The sequence below is a fragment of the Pseudophryne corroboree genome, chromosome 3, assembly GCF_028390025.1.
Source record: "Pseudophryne corroboree isolate aPseCor3 chromosome 3, aPseCor3.hap2, whole genome shotgun sequence".
NCBI lineage: Eukaryota > Metazoa > Chordata > Amphibia > Anura > Myobatrachidae > Pseudophryne > Pseudophryne corroboree.
The window spans coordinates 611,945,050-611,971,586 of NC_086446.1; the positions used below are offsets into that span (position 1 = coordinate 611,945,050).

Consider the following 26,537-nt stretch of genomic DNA (forward strand, 5'->3'; position numbering starts at 1 on the left):
ACCAGTGACCTGACCACACTGACCACCAGTATAGTTAGTAGTATACTATATTGTGATTGCCTGAAAAAGTTAAACACTCGTCGTGTGACTTCACTTGTGTGGTGTTTTTTTTTTTATTCTTTAAAAAACTCATTCTGCTGACAGACAGTGTCCAGCAGGTCCGTCATTATATAATATATACCTGTCTGGCTGCAGTAGTGATATATATATATTTTTTATATCATTATTTATCATCCAGTCGCAGCAGACACAGTACGGTAGTTCACGGCTGTAGCTACCTCTGTGTCGGCACTCGGCAGTCCATCCATAATTGTATACCACCTACCCGTGGTTTTTTTTTCTTTCTTCTTTATACATACATACTACTACATCTCTTTATCAACCAGTCTATATTAGCAGCAGACACAGTACAGTACGGTAGTCCACGGCTGTAGCTACCTCTGTGTCGGCACTCGGCAGTCCGTCCATAATTGTATACCACCTACCCGAGGTTTTTTTTTCTTTCTTCTTTATACATACATACTACTACATCTCTTTATCAACCAGTCTATATTAGCAGCAGACACAGTACAGTACGGTAGTCCACGGCTGTAGCTACCTCTGTGTCGGCACTCGGCAGTCCGTCCATAATTGTATACCACCTACCCGTGGTTTTTTTTTCTTTCTTCTTTATACATACATACTACTACATCTCTTTATCAACCAGTCTATATTAGCAGCAGACACAGTACAGTACGGTAGTTCACGGCTGTAGCTACCTCTGTGTCGGCACTCGGCAGTCCGTCCATAATTGTATACCACCTACCCGTGGTTTTTTTTTCTTTCTTCTTTATACATACATACTACTACATCTCTTTATCAACCAGTCTATATTAGCAGCAGACACAGTACAGTACGGTAGTCCACGGCTGTAGCTACCTCTGTGTTGGCACTCGGCAGTCCGTCCATAATTGTATACCACCTACCCGTGGTTTTTTTTTCTTTCTTCTTTATACATACATACTACTACATCTCTTTATCAACCAGTCTATATTAGCAGCAGACACAGTACAGTACGGTAGTTCACGGCTGTAGCTACCTCTGTGTCGGCACTCGGCAGTCCGTCCATAATTGTATACCACCTACCCGTGGTTTTTTTTTCTTTCTTCTTTATACATACATACTACTACATCTCTTTATCAACCAGTCTATATTAGCAGCAGACACAGTACAGTACGGTAGTCCACGGCTGTAGCTACCTCTGTGTCGGCACTCGGCAGTCCGTCCATAATTGTATACTAGTATCCATCCATCTCCATTGTTTACCTGAGGTGCCTTTTAGTTGTGCCTATTAAAATATGGAGAACAAAAATGTTGAGGTTCCAAAATTAGGGAAAGATCAAGATCCACTTCCACCTCGTGCTGAAGCTGCTGCCACTAGTCATGGCCGAGACGATGAAATGCCAGCAACATCGTCTGCCAAGGCCGATGCCCAATGTCATAGTACAGAGCATGTCAAATCCAAAACACCAAATATCAGTAAAAAAAGGACTCCAAAACCTAAAATAAAATTGTCGGAGGAGAAGCGTAAACTTGCCAATATGCCATTTACCACACGGAGTGGCAAGGAACGGCTGAGGCCCTGGCCTATGTTCATGGCTAGTGGTTCAGCTTCACATGAGGATGGAGGCACTCAGCCTCTCGCTAGAAAAATGAAAAGACTCAAGCTGGCAAAAGCAGTAGCACCGCAAAGAACTGTGCGTTCTTCGAAATCCCAAATCCACAAGGAGAGTCCAATTGTGTCGGTTGCGATGCCTGACCTTCCCAACACTGGACGTGAAGAGCATGCGCCTTCCACCATTTGCACGCCCCCTGCAAGTGCTGGAAGGAGCACCCGCAGTCCAGTTCCTGATAGTCAGATTGAAGATGTCAGTGTTGAAGTACACCAGGATGAGGAGGATATGGGTGTTGCTGGGGAGGAAATTGACCAGGAGGATTCTGATGGTGAGGTGGTTTGTTTAAGTCAGGCACCCGGGGAGACACCTGTTGTCCGTGGGAGGAATATGGCCGTTGACATGCCTGGTGAAAATACCAAAAAAATCAGCTCTTCGGTGTGGAGGTATTTCAACAGAAATGCGGACAACAGGTGTCAAGCCGTGTGTTCCCTTTGTCAAGCTGTAATAAGTAGGGGTAAGGACGTTAACCACCTCGGAACATCCTCCCTTATACGTCACCTGCAGCGCATTCATAATAAGTCAGTGACAAGTTCAAAAACTTTGGGTGACAGCGGAAGCAGTCCACTGACCAGTAAATCCCTTCCTCTTGTAACCAAGCTCACGCAAACCACCCCACCAACTCCCTCAGTGTCAATTTCCTCCTTCCCCAGGAATGCCAATAGTCCTGCAGGCCATGTCACTGGCAATTCTGATGATTCCTCTCCTGCCTGGGATTCCTCCGATGCATCCTTGCGTGTAACGCCTACTGCTGCTGGCGCTGCTGTTGTTGCTGCTGGGAGTCGATGGTCATCCCAGAGGGGAAGTCGTAAGACCACTTTTACTACTTCCACCAAGCAATTGACTGTCCAACAGTCCTTTGCGAGGAAGATGAAATATCACAGCAGTCATCCTACTGCAAAGCGGATAACTGAGGCCTTGGCATCCTGGGTGGTGAGAAACGTGGTTCCGGTATCCATCATTACTGCAGAGCCAACTAGAGACTTGTTGGAGGTACTGTGTCCCCGGTACCAAATACCATCTAGGTTCCATTTCTCTAGGCAGGCGATACCGAAAATGTACACAGACCTCAGAAAAAGAGTCACCAGTGTCCTAAAAAATGCAGCTGTACCCAATGTCCACTTAACCACGGACATGTGGACAAGTGGAGCAGGGCAGGGTCAGGACTATATGACTGTGACAGCCCACTGGGTAGATGTATGGACTCCCGCCGCAAGAACAGCAGCGGCGGCACCAGTAGCAGCATCTCGCAAACGCCAACTCTTTCCTAGGCAGGCTACGCTTTGTATCACCGGTTTCCAGAATACGCACACAGCTGAAAACCTCTTACGGCAACTGAGGAAGATCATCGCGGAATGGCTTACCCCAATTGGACTCTCCTGTGGATTTGTGGCATCGGACAACGCCAGCAATATTGTGTGTGCATTAAATATGGGCAAATTCCAGCACGTCCCATGTTTTGCACATACCTTGAATTTGGTGGTGCAGAATTATTTAAAAAATGACAGGGGCGTGCAAGAGATGCTGTCGGTGGCCAGAAGAATTGCGGGACACTTTCGGCGTACAGGCACCACGTACAGAAGACTGGAGCACCACCAAAAACTACTGAACCTGCCCTGCCATCATCTGAAGCAAGAAGTGGTAACGAGGTGGAATTCAACCCTCTATATGCTTCAGAGGTTGGAGGAGCAGCAAAAGGCCATTCAAGCCTATACAATTGAGCACGATATAGGAGGTGGAATGCACCTGTCTCAAGCGCAGTGGAGAATGATTTCAACGTTGTGCAAGGTTCTGCTGCCCTTTGAACTTGCCACACGTGAAGTCAGTTCAGACACTGCCAGCCTGAGTCAGGTCATTCCCCTCATCAGGCTTTTGCAGAAGAAGCTGGAGACATTGAAGGAGGAGCTAACACGGAGCGATTCCGCTAGGCATGTGGGACTTGTGGATGGAGCCCTTAATTCGCTTAACAAGGATTCACGGGTGGTCAATCTGTTGAAATCAGAGCACTACATTTTGGCCACCATGCTCGATCCTAGATTTAAAGCCTACCTTGGATCTCTCTTTCCGGCAGACACAAGTCTGCTGGGGTTGAAAGACCTGCTGGTGAGAAAATTGTCAAGTCAAGCGGAACGCGACCTGTCAACATCTCCTCCTTCACATTCTCCCGCAACTGGGGGTGCGAGGAAAAGGCTCAGAATTCCGAGCCCACCCGCTGGCGGTGATGCAGGGCAGTCTGGAGCGACTGCTGATGCTGACATCTGGTCCGGACTGAAGGACCTGACAACGATTACGGACATGTCGTCTACTGTCACTGCATATGATTCTCTCACCATTGAAAGAATGGTGGAGGATTATATGAGTGACCGCATCCAAGTAGGCACGTCACACAGTCCATACTTATACTGGCAGGAAAAAGAGGCAATTTGGAGGCCCTTGCACAAACTGGCTTTATTCTACCTAAGTTGCCCTCCCACAAGTGTGTACTCCGAAAGAGTGTTTAGTGCCGCCGCTCACCTTGTCAGCAATCGGCGTACGAGGTTACATCCAGAAAATGTGGAGAAGATGATGTTCATTAAAATGAATTATAATCAATTCCTCCGCGGAGACATTGACCAGCAGCAATTGCCTCCACAAAGTACACAGGGAGCTGAGATGGTGGATTCCAGTGGGGACGAATTGATAATCTGTGAGGAGGGGGATGTACACGGTGATATATCGGAGGATGATGATGAGGTGGACATCTTGCCTCTGTAGAGCCAGTTTGTGCAAGGAGAGATTAATTGCTTCTTTTTTGGGGGGGGTCCAAACCAACCCGTCATATCAGTCACAGTCGTGTGGCAGACCCTGTCACTGAAATGATGGGTTGGTTAAAGTGTGCATGTCCTGTTTTGTTTATACAACATAAGGGTGGGTGGGAGGGCCCAAGGACAATTCCATCTTGCACCTCTTTTTTCTTTTATTTTTCTTTGCGTCATGTGCTGTTTGGGGAGGGTTTTTTGGAAGGGACATCCTGCGTGACACTGCAGTGCCACTCCTAAATGGGCCCGGTGTTTGTGTCGGCCACTAGGGTCGCTTATCTTACTCACACAGTCAGCTACCTCATTGCGCCTCTTTTTTTCTTTGCGTCATGTGCTGTTTGGGGAGTGTTTTTTGGAAGGGCCATCCTGCGTGACACTGCAGTGCCACTCCTAGATGGGCCCGGTGTTTGTGTCGGCCACTAGGGTCGCTAATCTTACTCACACAGCTACCTCATTGCGCCTCATTTTTTCTTTGCGTCATGTGCTGTTTGGGGAGGGTTTTTTGGAAGGGACATCCTGCGTGACACTGCAGTGCCACTCCTAAATGGGCCCGGTGTTTGTGTCGGCCACTACGGTCGCTAATCTTACTCACACAGCTACCTCATTGCGCCTCTTTTTTTCTTTGCGTCATGTGCTGTTTGGGGAGGGTTTTTTGGAAGGGACATCCTGCGTGACACTGCAGTGCCACTCCTAGATGGGCCCGGTGTTTGTGTCGGCCACTAGGGTCGCTAATCTTACTCACACAGCTACCTCATTGCGCCTCTTTTTTTCTTTGCGTCATGTGCTGTTTGGGGAGGGTTTTTTGGAAGGGACATCCTGCGTGACACTGCAGTGCCACTCCTAAATGGGCCCGGTGTTTGTGTCGGCCACTACGGTCGCTAATCTTACTCACACAGCTACCTCATTGCGCCTCTTTTTTTCTTTGCGTCATGTGCTGTTTGGGGAGGGTTTTTTGGAAGGGACATCCTACATGACACTGCAGTGCCACTCCTAGATGGGCCCGGTGTTTGTGTCGGCCACTAGGGTCGCTAATCTTACTCACACAGCTACCTCATTGCGCCTCTTTTTTTCTTTGCGTCATGTGCTGTTTGGGGAGGGTTTTTTGGAAGGGACATCCTGCGTGACACTGCAGTGCCACTCCTAAATGGGCCCGGTGTTTGTGTCGGCCACTAGGGTCGCTAATCTTACTCACACAGCTACCTCATTGCGCCTCTTTTTTTCTTTGCGTCATGTGCTGTTTGGGGAGGGTTTTTTGGAAGGGACATCCTGCGTGACACTGCAGTGCCACTCCTAGATGGGCCAGGTGTTTGTGTCGGCCACTAGGGTCGCTTAGCTTAGTCATCCTGCGACCTCGGTGCAAATTTTAGGACTAAAAATAATATTGTGAGGTGTGAGGTATTCAGAATAGACTGAAAATGAGTGGAAATTATGGTTTTTGAGGTTAATAATAATATGGGATCAAAATGACCCCCAAATTCTATGATTTAAGCTGTTTTTTAGGGTTTTTTGAAAAAAACACCCGAATCCAAAACACACCCGAATCCGACAAAAAAAATTCGGTGAGGTTTTGCCAAAACGCGGTCGAACCCAAAACACGGCCGCGGAACCGAACCCAAAACCAAAACACAAAACCCAAAAAATTTCAGGCGCTCATCACTATGGTTAACGTCCTTACCCCTACTTATTACAGCTTGACAAAGGCAACACACGGCTTGACAAATGTTGTCCGCATTTCTGTTGAAATACTTCCACACCGAAGAGCTGATTTTTTTTGTATTTTCACCAGGCATGTCAATGGCCATATTCCTCCCACGGACAACAGGTGTCTCCACGGGTGCCTGACTTAAACAAACCACCTCACCATCAGAATCCTCCTTGTCAATTTCCTCCCCAGCGCCAGCAACACCCATATCCTCCTCATCCTGGTGTACTTCAACACTGACATCTTCAATCTGACTATCAGGAACTGGACTGCGGGTGCTCCTTCCAGCACTTGCAGGGGGCGTGCAAATGGTGGAAGGCGCATGCTCTTCACGTCCAGTGTTGGGAAGGTCAGGCATCGCAACCGACACAATTGGACTCTCCTTGTGGATTTGGGATTTCGAAGAACGCACAGTTCTTTGCTGTGCTTTTGCCAGCTTGAGTCTTTTCATTTTTCTAGCGAGAGGCTGAGTGCTTCCATCCTCATGTGAAGCTGAACCACTAGCCATGAACATAGGCCAGGGCCTCAGCCGTTCCTTGCCACTCCGTGTGGTAAATGGCATATTGGCAAGTTTACGCTTCTCCTCCGACAATTTTATTTTAGATTTTTGAGTCCTTTTTTTACTGATATTTGGTGTTTTGGATTTTACATGCTCTGTACTATGACATTGGGCATCGGCCTTGGCAGACGACGTTGCTGGCATTTCATCGTCTCGGCCATGACTAGTGGCAGCAGCTTCAGCACGAGGTGGAAGTCGATCTTGATCTTTCCCTATTTTTGGAACCTCAACATTTTTGTTCTCCATATTTTAATAGGCACAACTAAAAGGCACCTCAGGTAAACAATGGAGATGGATGGATACTAGTATACTTATGGATGACGAGCGACTGCCGACACAGAGGTAGCTACAGCCGTGGACTACCGTACTGTGTCTGCTGCTAATATAGACTGGATGATAATGAGATAAAATTAAAATATATATATATATATCACACTAGTACTGCAGCCGGACAGGTATATATTATGTAATGACGGACCTGCTGGACACTGTCTGTCAGCACTGCAGACTCCTAAAGTAAGCTACTAGTATCAAGAAGATAGAAAAAAAAAAAACCACGGGTAGGTGGTTTACAATTATGGATGGACGAGCGACTGCCGACACAGAGGTAGCTACAGCCGTGGACTACCGTACTGTGTCTGCTGCTAATATAGACTGGATGATAATGAGATAAAATTAAAATATATATATATATCACACTAGTACTGCAGCCGGACAGGTATATATTATGTAATGACGGACCTGCTGGACACTGTCTGTCAGCACTGCAGACTCCTAAAGTAAGCTAATAGTATCAAGAAGATAGAAAAAAAAAAAACCACGGGTAGGTGGTATACAATTATGGATGGACGAGCGACTGCCGACACAGAGGTAGCTACAGCCGTGGACTACCGTACTGTGTCTGCTGCTAATATAGACTGGATGATAATGAGATAAAATTAAAATATATATATATATCACACTAGTACTGCAGCCGGACAGGTATATATTATGTAATGACGGACCTGCTGGACACTGTCTGTCAGCACTGCAGACTCCTAAAGTAAGCTACTAGTATCAAGAAGATAGAAGAAAAAAAAAAACCACGGGTAGGTGGTATACAATTATGGATGGACGAGCGACTACCGACACAGAGGTAGCTACAGCCGTGGACTACCGTACTGTGTCTGCTGCTAATATAGACTGGATGATAATGAGATAAAATTAAAATATATATATATATCACACTAGTACTGCAGCCGGACAGGTATATATTATGTAATGACGGACCTGCTGGACACTGTCTGTCAGACTCAGCACTGCAGACTCCTAAAGTAAGCTACTAGTATCAAGAAGATAGAAAAAAAAAACCACGGGTAGGTGGTATACAATTATGGATGGACGAGCGACTGCCGACACAGAGGTAGCTACAGCCGTGGACTACCGTACTGTGTCTGCTGCTAATATAGACTGGATGATAATGAGATAAAATTAAAATATATATATATCACACTAGTACTGCAGCCGGACAGGTATATATTATGTAATGACGGACCTGCTGGACACTGTCTGCAGAATGCGTTTATAAAAACACCACACGACGAGTGTTTAACTTTTTCAGGCAGACAATCACAATATACTGGTGGTCAGCAGACAATCACAATACTGGTGGTCAGTGGTCACTGGTCAGTCACACTGGCAGTGGCACTCTGGCAGCAAAAGTGTGCACTGTACTTAAAATATGTACTCCTGCTATAACTGCTCCCCAGTCTCCCCCACAATTAAGCTGTGTGAGCAGTGAGCACTCAGCACAGTCAGATAATGATATACAGTATTACATATGATGCAGCACACTGGGCTGAGCACAGATATGGTATGTGACTGTGTCACACTGTGTATCGTTTTTTTTCAGGCAGAGAACGGATTAATTAAACTGGTGGTCACTGGTCACACTATCAGCAGCAAGTAGTACTCCTCCTAATAATATGCTCCCCAAAATTTGTGTCTCTCTCTAGTACTCTAGTCTAAACGGAGAGGACGCCAGCCACGTCCTCTCCCTATCAATCTCAATGCACGTGTGAAAATGGCGGCGACGCGCGGCTCCTTATATAGAATCCGAGTCTCGCGATAGAATACGAGCCTCGCGAGAATCCGACAGCGGGATGATGACGTTCGGGCGCGCTCGGGTTAACCGAGCAAGGCGGGAAGATCAGAGTCGCTCGGCCCCGTGTAAAAAAACCTGAAGTTCGGGCGGGTTCGGATTCCGAGGAACCGAACCCGCTCATCTCTAGTATTCACCCAAGGGTTCTAATGGAGCTTCACTCTGAACTTGCAAAACCGCTATTTTTGATCTTTAAGGATTCATTAATATCAGGTACGGTTCCCAAAGACTGGCGTATAGCGGTAGTAGTGCCTATATTCAAAAAAGGAAGTAAAGCTGAACCAGGTAATTATAGACCAGTTAGTCTTACATCTATAGTGGGGAAAGTATTGGAAGGTATTCTAAGAGATAGTATTCAGAAGTTCCTTGAAGTCAATAAGGTCATTAAAAGGAATCAGCATGGGTTTATGAAGGACAGATCCTGCCAAACCAACTTACTTGGCTTTTATGAAACAGTAAGCGCAAACCTAGATCAGGGTAAAGAGGTGGATGTAATCTTTTTAGATTTTGCCAAAGCATTCGACACTGTACCACACATGAGACTTATCTACAAGCTACAGGAATCAGGACTAGGAAGCACAATATGCACTTGGGTCAAAAACTGGTTAGATAATAGGGAGCAGCGCGTTGTGGGTAATGGATCTTTTTCAACTTGGACTGAAGTGCTAAGTGGTGTGCCGCAAGGCTCAGTAATTAGGACCGCTATTGTTCAATATTTACATTAACAACCTAACAGAAGGTCTAGAGAGCATGGTGTCAATTTTTGCAGATGATACCAAATTGTGTAAAGTTAGAAATGCGGAGGGGGATGATGAGTCGCTTCAGAACGACTTAGTTAAATTAGAAGCTTGGGCAGCGAAATGGAGAATGCGCTTCAATACAGACAAGTGTAAGGTAATGCACTGTGGTAACAAGAACAAAAAATAAGATTTTAAACCTACCGGTAAATCTTTTTCTCGTAGTCCGTAGAGGATGCTGGGGACTCTGTAAGGACCATGGGGATAGACGGGCTCCGCAGGAGACATGGGCACTTTAAGAAAGACTTTAAGTATGGGTGTGCACTGGCTCCTCCCTCTATGCCCCTCCTCCAGACCTCAGTTAAAGAAACTGTGCCCAGAGGAGACGGACAGTACGAGGAAAGGATTTTTGTTAAACCAATGGCAAGATTCATACCAGCCCACACCATTCACACCGTATAACTTGTGATAAACTAACCAGTTAACAGTATGAAAACCAACATAGCATCAGTCGGAGACCGATGAAAACTATAACATAACCCTTATGTAAGCAAAACTATATACAAGTCTTGCAGAAGTAGTCCGCACTTGGGACGGGCGCCCAGCATCCTCTACGGACTACGAGAAAAAGATTTACCGGTAGGTTTAAAATCTTATTTTCTCTTACGTCCTAGAGGATGCTGGGGACTCCGTAAGGACCATGGGGATTATACCAAAGCTCCCAAACGAGCGGGAGAGTGCGGATGACTCTGCAGCACCGATTGAGCAAACAGGAGGTCCTCCTCAGCCAGGGTATCAAACTTATAGAACTTTGCAAAGGTGTTTGAACCCGACCAAGTAGCAGCTCGGCACAGCTGTAGTGCCGAGACCCCTCGGGCAGCCGCCCAAGACGAGCCCACCTTCCTAGTGGAATGGGCCTTGACCGATTTTGGTAACGGCAATCCAGCCGTCGCATGTGCCTGCTGAATCGTGTTACAGATCCAGCGAGCAATAGTCTGCTTTGAAGCAGGAGCGCCAACCTTGTTGGCTGCATACAGGACAAACAGTGCTTCTGTTTTTCTGACTCTAGCTGTTCTGGCCACGTAAATTTTCAAAGCCCTGACCACATCAAGGGACTCAGAATCCTCCAAGTCTCGCGTAGCCACCGGCACCACAATAGGTTGGTTCATATGAAAGGATGAAACCACTTTTGGCAGAAACTGAGGACGTGTCCGCAATTCCGCTCTATCCATATGGAAAACCAGATAGGGGCTTTTATGTGATAAAGCCGCTAATTCCGACACTCGCCTAGCCAAAGCCAAGGCTAACAACATGACCACTTTCCAAGTGAGATATTTTAACTCCACCGTTTTAAGTGGTTCAAACCAGTGTGACTTAAGGAAACTCAACACCACGTTAAGGTCCCAAGGCGCCACCGGGGGTACAAAAGGAGGCTGAATATGCAGCACTCCTTTCACAAAAGTCTGTACTTCTAGGAGAGAAGCCAATTCCTTTTGAAAGAAAATGGATAAGGCCGAAATCTGAACCTTAATGGAGCCTAATTTTAGGCCCAAATTCACTCCGTTTTGTAAGAAGTGAAGGAAACGGCCCAGATGGAATTATTCCGTAGGAGCATTCCTGGCTTCACACCAAGAAACATATTTTCGCCATATACGGTGATAATGTTTAGCTGTCACGTCTTTCCTAGCCTTTATCAGAGTAGGAATGACCTCATCCGGAATGCCCTTTTCCGCTAGGATCCGGCGTTCAACCGCCATGCCGTCAAACGCAGTCACGGTAAGTCTTGTAACAGCAGGGCCCCTGTTGCAACAGGTCCTGTCTTAGAGGAAGAGGCCACGGATCTTCTGTGAGCATCTCCTGCAGATCCGGATACCAGGCCCTTCGTGGCCAATCTGGAACAATTAGAATTGTCCGTATTCCTCTTTTTCTTATTATTCTCAACACCTTTGGGATGAGAGGAAGAGGAGGAAGTACATAGACCGACTGGAACACCCATGGTGTCACTAGGGCATCCACAGCTACCGCCTGAGGGTCTCTTGACCTGGCGCAATACCTCTGCAGCTTTTTGTTGAGGCGGGACGCCATCATGTCTATCTGGGGCAGTCCCCACTGACTTGCAATCTGTGCGAAGACTTCCTGATGAAGTCCCCACTCTCCTGGATGCAGGTCGTGTCTGCTGAGGAAGTCTGCTTCCCAGTTGTCCACTCCCGGAGTGAACACTGCTGACAGTGCGCTTACATGATTTTCCGCCCAGCGAAGAATCCTGGTGGCTTCCGCCATTGCCACTCTGCTCCTTGTGCCGCCCTGGCGGTTTACATGAGCCACTGCGGTGATGTTGTCTGACTGGATCAGAACTGGTAAGTCGCGAAGCAAGGTCTCCGCTTGACGAAGGGCGTTGTATATGGCCCTCGTCTTCACATCAACGTCCTGGAGCTAAGTCTCTTGACTTGACCAAAGACCCTGGAAGTTTCTTCCTTGTGTGACTGCTCCCCAACCTCGGAGGCTCGCGTCCGTGGTCACCAGAACCCAGTCCTGAATGCTGAACCTGCGGCCCTCTAGAAGATGAGCACACTGCAGCCACCACATGAGAGATACCCTGGCCCTGGGGGACAGTGTGATCAACTGATGAATCTGTAGATGTGACCCGGACCACTTGTCCAATAGGTCCCATTGGAAGGTCCTCGCATGGAACCTGCCGAACGGAATGGCCTCGTAAGATGCCACCATCTTTCCCAGGACTCGAGTGCAGTGATGCACTGACACCTGTTTTGGTTTTAATAGGTTCCTGACCAGAGTCATGAGTTCCTGAGCCTTTTCCGTCGAAAGAAAAACCTTTTTCTGGTCCGTATCCAGAATCATGCCCAAGAAGGTCAGACGAGTCGTAGGAACCAGCTGCGACTTCGGGATATTGAGAATCCAGCCGTGTTGCTGTAACACCTTCAGTGAAAGCGACACGCTGTTCAGTAACTGCTCTCTTGATCTCGCTTTTATGAGGAGATCGTCCAAGTACGGGATAATTGTGACACCTTGCTTCCGCAGGAGCACCATCATTTCCGCCATTACCTTGGTGAAAATCCTCGGGCCGTGGAAAGACCAAACGGCAACGTCTGAAATTGGTAATGACAATCCTGTACCGCAAATCTCAGGTATGCCTGATGAGGTGGATATATGGGAACATGAAGGTACGCATCCTTTATGTCCAGAGATACCATAAAATCCCCTCCTTCCAGGTTGGCGATGACCGCCCTGAGCGATTCCATCTTAAACTTGAACCTTTTTAAGTATAGGTTGAGGGATTTTAAATTTAAAATGGGTCTGACCGAACCGTCCGGTTTCGGGACTACAAACAGGGTTGAATAATATCCCCTCCCTTGTTGAAGTAGGGGAACCTTGACCACCACCTGTTGAAGATACAATTTGTGAATTGCATTTAACACTACCTCCCTTTCTGGGGGAGAAGTCGGCAGGGCCGATTTTAAAAACCGGCGCGGAGGCACCTCTTCGAATTCCAGCTTGTAACCCTGAGAAACAATTTCTATTGCCCAGGGATCCACCTGTGAGTGAACCCAGATGTGGCTGAAAACCCGAAGACGTGCCCCTACTGGGGCGGACTCCCTTAGCGGAGCCTCAGCGTCATGCGGTGGATTTTGTAGAGGCCGGGGAGGATTTCTGTTCCTGAGAACTAGCTGTGTTGTGCAGCTTCTTTCCTCTTCCCTTACCTCTGGCAAGAAAGGACGCACCTCGTACTTTCTTGTTTTTCTGTGACCGAAAGGACTGCATCTGATAATGAGGCGCTTTCTTAGGCTGTGAGGAAATATATAAAAAAGAATTGGATTTACCAGCTGTAGCTGTGGAGACCAGGTCCGAGAGACCTTCTCCAAACAATTCCTCACCCTTGTAAGGTAAAACCTCCATATGCCTCTTTGAGTCGGCATCACCTGTCCATTGCCGGGTCCATAGGACTCGTCTAGCAGAAATCGACATAGCGTTGATTCTAGAACCCAATAGACCAATGTCTCTTTGAGCATCTCTCATATATAAGACAGCATCCTTTATATGTCCTAGGGTCAATAAGATGGTATCCTTATCTAGGGTTTCAATTTCCGCTGATAAGGTATCCGTCCATGCCGCTACAGCGCTACACACCCAGGCCGACGCAATAGCCATTCTGAGTAAGGTACCCAAATGCGTGTAAATGGACTTCTGTCACGATCCGGGTATCTGGACGCCATTACTTACCCTTCAGATGCCTCCTAAGGCGGGCTCAGCGTTCCAGGACCGGATTCCGCTGTTCCTGAGTTTCCACATGCAGAGTGGTCTTTTCATCAGCCGCGGCCTCCGCTGTGCCCGCGTGGTTAAATGTGCATCTATCAGCCTGGCGTCTCCTGTCTCCGGTGGCCGGCGCCGCCATTACTGTTTCCCAGACCACATGGATTACAAACCAAACTTCCCTCCAAGTGTCTGCATGGGCGCAGCCATCTTGGATTCTGTCATCTGATCATTTCCACCAATCTGCTGTCTGTGTTGTTGATTTGCATAATTGCCTAGCCAACCCCTTCCTTGCTGCAGGTATAAGTAAGCTGTACCTGAGCAAGGAAGACGTCAGTGCTTTGGTTGTCAAACCTAGTTCCTGTTTGTCTCTCTTCTATGATTGTCTTCCAGGTTCCAGCTCCTGTCTCAAGACTTCCACCATAGAGACCCGCACCAGCATTCCACCTGCGGTGTAGCCTGACTCTCCAATCCATTGTGGATTCATCTGTTTCCAGCTACAACACTACCTGCTTCCAGCCTCAGCTTCCAGCAGAGTACAGCTTCCCTTAAAGGGCCGGTGTCCTTTCTACACTTTTCCACTCTCCACCGGAATTATTATTTCACCGCTCTCAAGTTCTACATTTCAGTTCACATTTCATCGCTCCCAAAGTTCATTTATTATTTAACTGGTTCCAGCCAGTATCCACTCCGTGCTAACAACAGTCTGGTTCCAGCCAGTATCCACAGCAGCTGTTTTACCTTCAGCAACCCAGCTCTTCCTGGAACACCAGCTGGTACAATCCTGGGTTATCTCCATTGCTACAGCCGGGCCTGGTAAGGACTTTCCATCTAGAAGATCATAAGAACTATCTCACACTACCAGTGCCCTGTGGCTCCTGCCATGCTGTAGTACTCAGGAACTGTATTTATTCTTTGCTGACTTTTACGTTTTCTTTTATTGCTGCTGTGATGCGGAGTTGTCATAATAAACATCATTGACTTTTATCTAAGTTGTCGTGGTCACGCCTTCGGGCAGTTATTATTCATGTTACTTACATGTCCAGGGGTCTGATACAACCTCCCAGGTTCCGGTACATCTCAGCCCCTACAACTGAGGCTGCCTCCCGTCAGCTCAGGCCCTCAGTTGTGACAGTAAGCACTGACCTAATGAATCCAGCCGGAGACCAGGATCAAGCGGCCAGGCCGATGCAAGAACTGGCAGCCCGACTAGAACATCAGGAGGCTGCACAGGGCCACATCATCCGCTGTCTCCAGGATCTCTCTACTCGGCTGGATGGGATTCAGACAACTCTCCGTGGATCAGGCGCGTCTGGTGCGTCAACCACAGTGACTCCAGCTATAACCCCACCCACCTTACCCATTTCTGCTCCACGTCTTCATCTTCCAACGCCAGCAAAATTTGACGGATCTCCAAGATTCTGCAGGGGATTTCTCAACCAGTGTGAGATTCAGTTTGAGCTACAACCTGGCAATTTTCCCAGTGACCGTACAAAAATTGCCTACATTATTTCTCTTCTCAGTGGCTCAGCCCTTGATTGGGCATCACCGTTATGGGAGAGGTCCGACACCCTGCTATCTTCTTACACTGCATTTGTGTCAACATTCAGGCGCATCTTCGACGAGCCAGGCAGGGTAACTTCAGCTTCGTCTGAGATTCTCCGTTTACGCCAGGAATCACGTACTGTAGGACAATATCTTATACAGTTCCAGATCCTGGCATCCGAACTGGCATGGAACGACGAGGCCCTGTATGCTGCATTCTGGCATGGTTTATCCGAGCGTATTAAAGATGAGTTGGCTACCAGAGACTTACCCTCCAAGTTAGATGAGCTAATCTCACTTTGTACGAAAGTTGACTTACGTTTCAGAGAGAGAGCAACTGAGCGTGGAAGATCATCTGCTCCAAAATCTTCTACTCCTCCTCCTCGCCAACTGTCACCAACTACAGATGAACCCATGCAAATTGGCCGTTCCCGTTTAACTCCTGCTGAGCGCCGAAGACGTCTCTCCGAGTTTCTCTGTCTGTATTGTGCAGCTCCGTCTCACACCATTAATGCCTGTCCCAAACGTCCGGGAAACTCCAAATCCTAGCTCGCCAAGGAGAGGGCCGGCTAGGAGTAATGATCTCCTCTCCATCTCCTCAAGATTGTAACCTCCCAGTCTCGCTTCAAGTTGCTCAACGTTATCAGAACGTCATTGCCCTCCTGGATTCCGGAGCAGCTGGGAACTTTATTACTGAAGCCTATGTTAAACGGTGGTCCCTACCCACCGAGAGACTTCCTTCGTCCTTTTCCTTAACTGCTGTGGATGGCAGTAAAATTTTTGATACAGTTATTTCTCTAAGGACTCTACCAGTTCGTCTGAGAGTGGGAGTTCTTCATTCCGAACTTATTTCATTTTTAGTGATTCCAAGAGCCACACATCCTGTGGTCCTGGGCCTTCCATGGCTCCGTCTTCACAATCCTACAATTGATTGGACGACTACGCAAATCCTGGCATGGGGTTCCTCCTGTACTAAGACATGTTTGTTTAAAGTGTTGCCTGTCTGTTCTTCCTCCCCCAGGTCGTCTGATGTTCCACCTCCTCCATATCAAGATTTCACGGATGTGTTCAGTAAAGCTTCTGCTGATATCCTTCCTCCTCATAGAGAATGGGACTGCCCGATTGATCTCGTTCCAGGGAAGGTTCCACCTCGAGGCCGAACTTATCCGTTGTCTCTCCCCGAGACACATTCTATGGAGGAATACATTAAAGAGAACCTAGCAAAGGGGTTCATTCGACCTTCTTCTTCTCCAGCCGGCGCAGGCTTCTTTTTTGTAAAGAAGAAAGATGGTGGTCTGCGGCCGTGCATCGACTACAGAGGTTTGAACGACATTACCATCAAGAACCGCTATCCTTTACCCCTGATTACTGAGCTCTTTGACAGAGTTAGCGGAGCTACCATCTTTACAAAGCTGGACCTGAGAGGTGCATACAATCTCATCCGGATCCGTGAGGGTGACGAGTGGAAGACCGCATTTAACACCCGTGACGGACATTATGAGTACCTCGTCATGCCCTTCGGATTGAGCAATGCTCCAGCTGTCTTCCAGCATTTCGTCAATGAGATCTTCAGAGACATTCTATACCGTCATGTCGTGGTCTATCTAGATGATATCCTCATTTTTGCCAACGATTTAGAGGAACATCGTTTCTGGGTAAAGGAGGTTCTGTCCCGTCTCCGTGTCAATCATCTCTACTGCAAATTAGAGAAATGCGTCTTTGAAGTCAAGTCCATTCCGTTTCTAGGGTACATTGTGTCCGGTTCCGGACTAGAGATGGATCCTGAGAAACTACAAGCAATCCAGAATTGGCCGGTACCCTTAACCCTCAAAGGGGTCCAGAGGTTCTTAGGGTTCGCCAATTATTACCGAAAGTTTATACGAGACTTTTCCACCATTGTGGCGCCTATTACTGCTTTCACCAAGAAGGGTGCTAACCCGTCCAAGTGGTCTGAAGAAGCCATGCAAGCTTTTCATCTTTTAAAACAGAGGTTCATCTCTGCACCTGTCCTGAAACAGCCTGACATCGACTCTCCTTTCATCTTAGAGGTGGATGCCTCCTCCGTTGGAGTAGGAGCGGTGTTATCTCAGAGGGCTAAAGATGGTCATTTACATCCTTGCAGTTTCTTCTCACGGAAGTTCTCCCCAGCGGAGCGCAACTATGCCATTGGCGACCAGGAGTTGCTAGCCATCAAGCTCGCTCTAGAGGAGTGGAGATATCTGTTGGAGGGAGCTTCTCATTCAATCACCATCCTTACAGACCACAAGAACCTTCTATATCTAAAAGGCGCACAATGTCTCAACCCTCGTCAGGCCAGATGGGCACTTTTCTTTTCCAGGTTCGACTTTAAACTCCAGTTCTGTCCGGGCTCTCAGAATCGCAAGGCCGATGCCCTTTCCCGCTCATGGGAGCAAGAAAATGAGTCAGAGTCTTCAGACAAGCATCCTATTATAAATCCGTTGGCATTCTCCACGGTAGGGATGGACTCTACGCCCCCATCAGGGAAAAGTTTTGTGAAGCCGACACTAAGGAAGAAGCTCATGCATTGGGCCCATGCTTCCCGTTTTGCCGGACATACAGGTATCCAAAAAACCCTGGAGTTTATCTCTAGGTCCTATTGGTGGCCAACTCTGAAAAAGGACGTTTTGGAGTTTATTGCATCTTGCCCAAAGTGTGCTCAACATAAAGTATCCCGCCAGTCGCCTGCGGGGCAACTGGTTCCACTATCTGTTCCCCGTCGACCATGGACCCATTTGTCGATGGATTTTATTACAGATTTGCCCATGTGCAACAAGTTCAATACCATCTGGGTGGTAGTTGACCGGTTCACCAAGATGGCACACTTCATTCCTCTCACCGGTCTTCCGTCAGCTTCCAAGTTGGCTCAAGTATTCATACAAGAGATCTTCCGACTCCACGGTCTTCCAGAAGAAATTATCTCAGATCGAGGAGTTCAATTCACAGCCAAATTCTGGCGAAGTTTATGTCAAGTCCTCCAAGTCAAGTTAAAGTTTTCCACGGCTTACCATCCTCAGACCAATGGTCAAACTGAGAGGGTGAATCAGGACTTGGAGGCCTTCCTCCGCATCTATGTGTCCTCCTCTCAAGATGACTGGGTTCAATTACTTCCCTGGGCCGAGTTCTGTCATAACAACCAGTATCATTCTTCATCTTCCTCAACACCATTCTTCACCAACTTTGGATTCCACCCTAAAGTCCCTGAGTTCCAACCGCTTCCAGCAACTTCTGTTCCCGCAGTGGATATCACCTTGCATCAGTTTGCCAATATCTGGAAGAGCGTACGATCAGCTCTGCTCAAGGCATCGTTCAGGTACAAGAAGTTTGCGGATAAGAAGCGTCGAGCAGTTCCTGCTCTCAAGGTGGGTGATCGGGTATGGTTATCCACGAAGAATTTGAGGTTAAGAGTTCCCAGTATGAAGTTTGCACCTCGCTACATCGGTCCTTTTAAAATTGATCAAGTCATCAATCCTGTTGCTTACAGACTCCAGTTACCTCCCTTCTTAAAAATACCCAGGACATTCCATGTTTCCCTGTTGAAACCGCTAATCTTGAATCGGTTTCATTCCTCACTTCCACCAACTCCGAAAGTCCAAACTCAACGAGGCGTTGAGTATGAAGTGGCCAAGATCCTGGACTCACGTCACCGTTACGGTCAACTTCAGTATCTCATTGACTGGAAGGGCTATGGTCCTGAAGAACGCTCTTGGACCAATGCCTCTGACGTCCATGCTCCTGCCTTGGTCCGAAATTTCCACGCAAAGTTTCCTTTAAAGCCTAAGAAGTGTCCTGGGGCCACTCCTAAAGGGGGGGGTGCTGTCACGATCCGGGTATCTGGACGCCATTACTTACCCTTCAGATGCCTCCTAAGGCGGGCTCAGCGTTCCAGGACCGGATTCCGCTGTTCCTGAGTTTCCACATGCAGAGTGGTCTTTTCATCAGCCGCGGCCTCCGCTGTGCCCGCGTGGTTAAATGTGCATCTATCAGCCTGGCGTCTCCTGTCTCCGGTGGCCGGCGCCGCCATTACTGTTTCCCAGACCACATGGATTACAAACCAAACTTCCCTCCAAGTGTCTGCATGGGCGCAGCCATCTTGGATTCTGTCATCTGATCATTTCCACCAATCTGCTGTCTGTGTTGTTGATTTGCATAATTGCCTAGCCAACCCCTTCCTTGCTGCAGGTATAAGTAAGCTGTACCTGAGCAAGGAAGACGTCAGTGCTTTGGTTGTCAAACCTAGTTCCTGTTTGTCTCTCTTCTATGATTGTCTTCCAGGTTCCAGCTCCTGTCTCAAGACTTCCACCATAGAGACCCGCACCAGCATTCCACCTGCGGTGTAGCCTGACTCTCCAATCCATTGTGGATTCATCTGTTTCCAGCTACAACACTACCTGCTTCCAGCCTCAGCTTCCAGCAGAGTACAGCTTCCCTTAAAGGGCCGGTGTCCTTTCTACACTTTACCACTCTCCACCGGAATTATTATTTCTCCGCTCTCAAGTTCTACATTTCAGTTCACATTTCATCGCTCCCAAAGTTCATTTATTATTTAACTGGTTCCAGCCAGTATCCACTCCGTGCTAACAATAGTCTGGTTCCAGCCAGTATCCACAGCAGCTGTTTTACCTTCAGCAACCCAGCTCTTCCTGGAACACCAGCTGGTACAATCCTGGGTTATCTCCATTGCTACAGCCGGGCCTGGTAAGGACTTTCCATCTAGAAGATCATAAGAACTATCTCACACTACCAGTGCCCTGTGGCTCCTGCCATGCTGTAGTACTCAGGAACTGTATTTATTCTTTGCTGACTTTTACGTTTTCTTTTATTGCTGCTGTGATGCGGAGTTGTCATAATAAACATCATTGACTTTTATCTAAGTTGTCGTGGTCACGCCTTCGGGCAGTTATTATTCATGTTACTTACATGTCCAGGGGTCTGATACAACCTCCCAGGTTCCGGTACATCTCAGCCCCTACAACTGAGGCTGCCTCCCGTCAGCTCAGGCCCTCAGTTGTGACAACTTCAAGGTAACCTCCTGCTTGCAATCAGCAGGATCCCTGAGGGTAGCCGTATCTTGGGATGGCAGCGATATCTTCTTGGATAAGCGTGTCAACGCTTTGTCCACCCTAGGGGAAGATTCCCACCGTATCCTGTCCGTTGGCGGAAAAGGATACGCCATAAGAATCCTTTTGGGAATCTGCAGTTTTTTGTCTGGAGATTCCCAAGCTTTTTCACATAACTCGTTCAGCTCATGTGAGGGAGGAAAAGTTACCTCAGGTTTCTTTTCCTTATACATGTGTACCCTCGTGTCAGGGACAGGGGGTTCCTCTGTGATATGCAAAACATCTTTTATTGCAATAATCATATATCGAATACATTTAGCCAATTTTGGCTGTAACTTTGCATCATCGTAGTCGACACTGGAGTCAGAATCCGTGTCGGTATCTGTGTCTACTATTTGGGATAGTGGGCGCTTTTGAGAACCTGAAGGTCCCTGCGACATAGGGACAGACATGGGTTGATTCCCTGGCTATTCCCTAGCTTCAGCTTTGTCTAATCTTTTGTGCAATAAATTTACATTAGCACTTAAAACATTCCACCAGTGCCGTAACTAGGCAGTTTAGCCTTATGTGCAAGAAACGGCATTGGCGCTCCCTCCACCTTATGTAAAAGGGGCAGTGCGCGCCATAGGGGCAGTGCGCGCCATAGGTGTGCACAAAAAATATGGGGGCGTGGCTTCATGGGAAGGGGTGTGGTCACAAAATAATACCAATTCATACTACGGTGCACAGTAGTCACCATTATTCAAATTACGCCGCACAGTAGCGCCGCTAGACTAGGTAGAGCCCCTTTTACACATTACGGCAGTCAGTCCCCCTTTTTACACATTTTGGCAGCCAGTCCCCATTTTTACACATTACGGCAGCCAGTCCCCATTTTTACACATTACGGCAGACTGCATCCCCTTTTTACACATTACGGCAGACAGAGTCCACCTTTTAAACATTACGGCAGACAGCTTCCCCCTTTTTACACATTACGGTAGATAGAATAGATAGAGAGATAGATAGATACATACCATCTCTCCCCGCTGGCTCAGGCTCCTCGGTACATGCAGTCAGGCAGATCCTGGGCAGGGGAGAAGGAGGAGGAGAAAGGGGAACTCCGGAGCTGCAGCAGCGCAGTGTAATTGGTGGTGGCGCCACTGCATCTGTCCCTCTCGTTCCGGATTGGCTGGCAGCTGCTGCTGTTAATGCTGGGATGAGGGAAGCGCATCCCAGCATTCACAGCAGCGCCAGCCAGCCAATGCCGAAGGAGAGGGACAGCTGCAGTGGCGCCACTACCAATTACATAGCGCTGCTGCAGCTCCAGTCCCCCTCCCTCCTCCTCCTCCTCTACATTTGAAGCTGCTCCTCTCCTCCTCTCCAGCGCAGCGCACACAGCACAGGCAGCTTGGCACACACGTAGTTACGGCTCTGCATTCCACATATCCATCCAGTCAGGTGTCGGCGTTGTCGACGGAGACACCACATTCATTTTCTCCTCCTCCTCCCCCTGAAAGCCTTCTACCTCAGACATGTCGACACGCGTACCGACACACCACACACTCAGGGAATCCTCTTATCTGAAGACAGTTCCCCCACAAGGCCCTTTGGAGAGACAGAGAGAGAGTATGCTAGCACACACCCAGCGCTATATGACCCAGGAAAAAACACTATATAAATATATGTTTACCCAGTAGCGCTGTTTGTACATATACCGGTATATATATATGCGCCAAATTATGTGCCCCCCCCCTTCTTCAAAACCCTCTTTCACCGTGGAATAAGCAGGGGAGAGTCCGGGGAGCTTCCTCTCAGAGCTGTGCTGTGGAGAAATGGCGCTGGTGAGTGCTGAGGGAGAAGCCCCGCCCCCTCAGCGGCGGGCTTCTGTCCCGCTCAAATATACTAAAAACTGGCATGGGCTCTTTATATATACAGTGCCCAGCTGTGTATATATATATATATTTTTGCCAGAGGTTTATATGCTGCCCAGGGCGCCCCCCCTGCACCCTTACAGTGACTGCCGTGTGTGAGGTGTATGGGAGCAATGGCGCACAGCTTCACCGCGGTGCGTTACCTCAGTGAAGATCATGAAATCTTCTGCCGCCTCTGAAGTCTCCTTTTCTTCTCATACTCACCCGGCTTCTACCTTCCGGCTCTGTGAGGACGGCGGCGCGGCTCTGGGAAGGACGGCGAGGGTGAGACCTGCGTACCGATCCCTCTGAAGCTAATGGTGTCCATTAGCCTAAGAAGCAGAGCCTTGAAACTCACAAAAGTAGGTCTGCTTCTCTCTCCTCAGTCCCTCGATGCAGGGAGTCTGTTGTCAGCAGGCTCACTGAAAATAAAAAACCTAACAAATATACTTTCTGACAGGAAACTCAGGAGAGCTCCCTGTAATGCACCCAGTCTCCTCTGGGCACAGTAGTAAACTGAGGTCTGGAGGAGGGGCATAGAGGGAGGAGCCAGTGCACACCCATACCTAAAGTCTTTCTTAAAGTGCCCATGTCTCCTGCGGAGCCCGTCTATCCCCATGGTCCTTACGGAGTCCCCAGCATCCTCTACGACGTAAGAGAAATAACACCTACCTACTAAATGGGGTAAAATTAGGGGATTCTGTACTGGAAAAGGACTTAGGTATCCTCATAGATAGCAAACTAAGCAGTAGTACCCAAAGTAGGACTGCAGCAAAGAAGGCTAATAAGATATTAGCATGCATAAAACGGGGAATTGATGCTAGGGACGAGAGTATTATACTCCCGTTATATAAATCACTTGTGAGGCCACACCTTGAATACTGTGTACAATTCTGGCACCTTACTACAAAAAGGATATCCTGGAGCTAGAAAAGGTTCAAAGGCGGGCGACCAAACTAATTAAGGGTATGGAGACGCTGGAATACGAGGAAAGGCTTGCAAGACTAGGCATGTTTACAAAGGAAAAGAGGAGATTAAGAGGGGACATGATCAACATTTACAAATATATAAGGGGACAATATACAGATCTTGAGCAGGACCTGTTTTTGGTTAGATCAACACAGAGAACTCGTGGACACTCGCTCAGGTTAGAGGAGAGGAGATTCCACACAATACAGCGTAAAGGCTTTTTTACGGTAAGGACGATACGTGTTTGGAATTCCCTGCCTGAGGGAGTTGTAATGGCCGACTCAGTCAACACCTTTAAGAATGGGTTAGATAAATTCCTAATGGATAAGGATATCCAGGGTTACTGGGCATAGTCACGCACTATGGTTATTATAAAAAAGAGGGGAAAACGTAACGGCAGTCATCAACTTCAGTCCAAATTTTATACAAAATAATCGTGCATAGGAGACCACAAATAGGTTGAACTCGATGGACAATTGTCTTTTTTCAACCTTAGATACTATGTTACTATGTATGTTACTATGTATGTTACCAAAGGGAAACAATCCTGGACAAGACCACCTAATGCATTTAAATCTACCAACCTGGCGACATTCCCTCCAGCATAGATTGGATGTGGAAAGGTAAATCATAAAGAAGCGCTAAGGGAATAGATACCAACTGGTAAGAATTTAATAAGAATTTCACATGATATCTGATAGAACATTTAGAGACCCCAGTGTGAATCTTATTCCAGGTCTCCTCCCCAATGGATTCTCCTATGTCCGCTTCCAAAGTCCAACATGTGAGTGTCAGGGTCACACTGATGAGGTGAAATGTACTGTATGCTCTGTGTGGATGAACTATCTCATCGAGGCCTCTCTAAAATAGGTCCATACAAAATGGTTAATCGTAGGAAATTGAGAGAATTTATAAAAAAAAATTTAAAAAAAGTGATACAATTTCTGTATTTACATAAAAAAAATGGGGAGCAAAATGTCCTACTGTATCATATGGAAGAAAGATTATATAGATATAAATATAGATTCCTATTGAAACAATCTCATCTAGTGAGCGCCAGTTTCATGAAGTGACAATTAGGACAGAGTACGACCTGTAATTTTAATGCAGGAATAGTATAAATTCTAGTGAGTGCTCACCATCAGTTCATTTTCACGGTCAACCTTGCCCGGTGCGACATGCCATGCCATAAGATGACTTAACCGTGTTGCTTTATAAACTTGAGATATATGGATAGTTCCGGCCTCTTGAAACCGAATCCCTGGCCAGCAGATCTCTTTTATGATTTTTTTTTATAGTTCCAGATATATTTGTTGCAGGTCATTTGGATTGAAGCAAAGCCTTCAATAAGTATGATAAGACATTCATCTTTATTGTGTTAATGCTGGCCAGGGGTTCAATAACCAAGGCAACAATGAATGGGCATAAGGGGGAATCCTTGTCTGGTGTTATTAGCCAAACTGAAGGGGTGTGATGTAAGGACATTAGTAGGAAAGATAGATAAAGTGTTATTGTATAACAAGCTAATGCTGTTAGAAAATTCCTCCAAAACCAAACTGTTCGAGTGCCAACGCTTCAAACTGCCATGACCCTACCAAAAGCATTTCCCACATCCAAGGCTAGCAACAAAGAGGGAAATCTATGTCCGTTGATACTGATTTACATCATTAGCTAAATGTATATTATTTCTCAGCATGTTGATTGCTTGGCCTCAGTAACCAGGTGAAGCCACCTCCTCTACTCCTGCATAAGGAATTAGGAATTCGGAATTCTGTGATGACTGAAGAACAGTAAGACCAATGAACAACTCAGGGTACATGCTCATAGTCCTATAAACAGACCAACAATGCTCCATATTCCATCATGCACTTAATTACAAATAATGAGTATGCACTTTACATTCTACAAAGTATCAATTACTTCTATAAACCAGCGTGTGCTCCTTTCACCATACTCAGAGACTGACAGAGCGCAGGTGGTATGCTACCCATGAGAGAGTAACTATACAAACATCTCTGGAATATAACACAGTGTCCATTGGGCATGGTCATGATGCCTGTTACATGTATGAATTCTGAACACAAGGGATACTTCTCTTTCAAACGTTAAGTATTAATATATTAATATTATTGTTTGAACAGTGACAAATTGTCATGCTTTCGCCCCACAGGGGACATGTGTTACTGTTAAATAAATTAAGAAAATACACTCACTCATCTCTAGCCTCCCCTTGATGAGAAATTTCCTGACCCTAAATAAAAAAACAGATATTACTTGTCATATGATTTATACCCTTGTTTAGGGCCATTCTTGAAGTGAGGCACATAAGCTACATGCCAATTGGTGCCTGGTGAGTGCCCGTGTAATGGCCAAACCCAACTCACTGCATTGGTATTACCAACCATTGTAGATGTAGGCAATCATTTTGGACTTTGGGGGAGTAAAGGCTACTGCATCTTCACCTTCACCTTTCCCCAGAAAAAACAACAACACATCAGTGTGAGTAGCTCTTGTAAGACATCTGACATTCTAGCAGCTGCCCAGCTTCCCGGAATCCTCATTTATACTAGGTATGCCTACGGGAGAGATGTTGGGACTGGTGCTGGAAAGTAAATAGTAGACCTCATGCACAGACTCAAACCCCTGCAGTAATTGTCATTTCAGTGTATTAGTTCACACTTTTCCTTTGACTCTCCAGCAGGAGACCCCTGTAGAACGAGTACTCAGCAATAAACATCTATTAAAGGTAATCTGTTGTGAAAATTAGGGTATGGGTCATTAGGTCGACAAGATTTAGGATGACAGTCATTAGGTCGACCACTATTGGTCGACATGCACTAGGTTGACAGGGTAACTAGGTCGACATGGTCATTAGGTTGACAAGGTCGACATGGAAAAAGGTTGAAATTCGTTTTTTACTTTTTTTGGTGTCGTTTTCTTCGAAAAGTGACGGGGAACCACAATTAGTGCACCGTGTCCCCTCGCATGGCTCGCTTCGCTCACCATGCTTCGGGCAAGGTGCCTCGCTCCGCTACCGCTGCACTTGGCATATGTTACCGTTCCCATTTGTAGTCCACGTGGATTGTAAAGTAGGAAAAAGTTAAAAAATAATAAAAGTGAAAAACTCATGCTGACC

The 26,537-nt window shown here is 47.1% G+C and overlaps 1 protein-coding gene across 3 annotated transcripts in view; it reads right to left on the reverse strand.

Annotated features, from left to right (window-relative positions):
• The window catches only part of MYPN (myopalladin), a 519,866-nt gene that overhangs the window by 374,766 nt on the left and 118,563 nt on the right, over window positions 1-26,537 (reverse strand). Inside the window, exon 1 of one of the 3 annotated variants that reach the window (XM_063961613.1) lies at window positions 25,615-25,633. The exons of the other annotated variants lie outside the window; for them this stretch is intronic. Coding sequence (XP_063817683.1) covers window positions 25,615-25,618 — 4 coding nt within the window. The 5' untranslated portion in view covers window positions 25,619-25,633. Of the gene's footprint in view, window positions 1-25,614; window positions 25,634-26,537 lie in introns of those variants that run through there. 3 annotated transcript variants of the gene reach the window in all.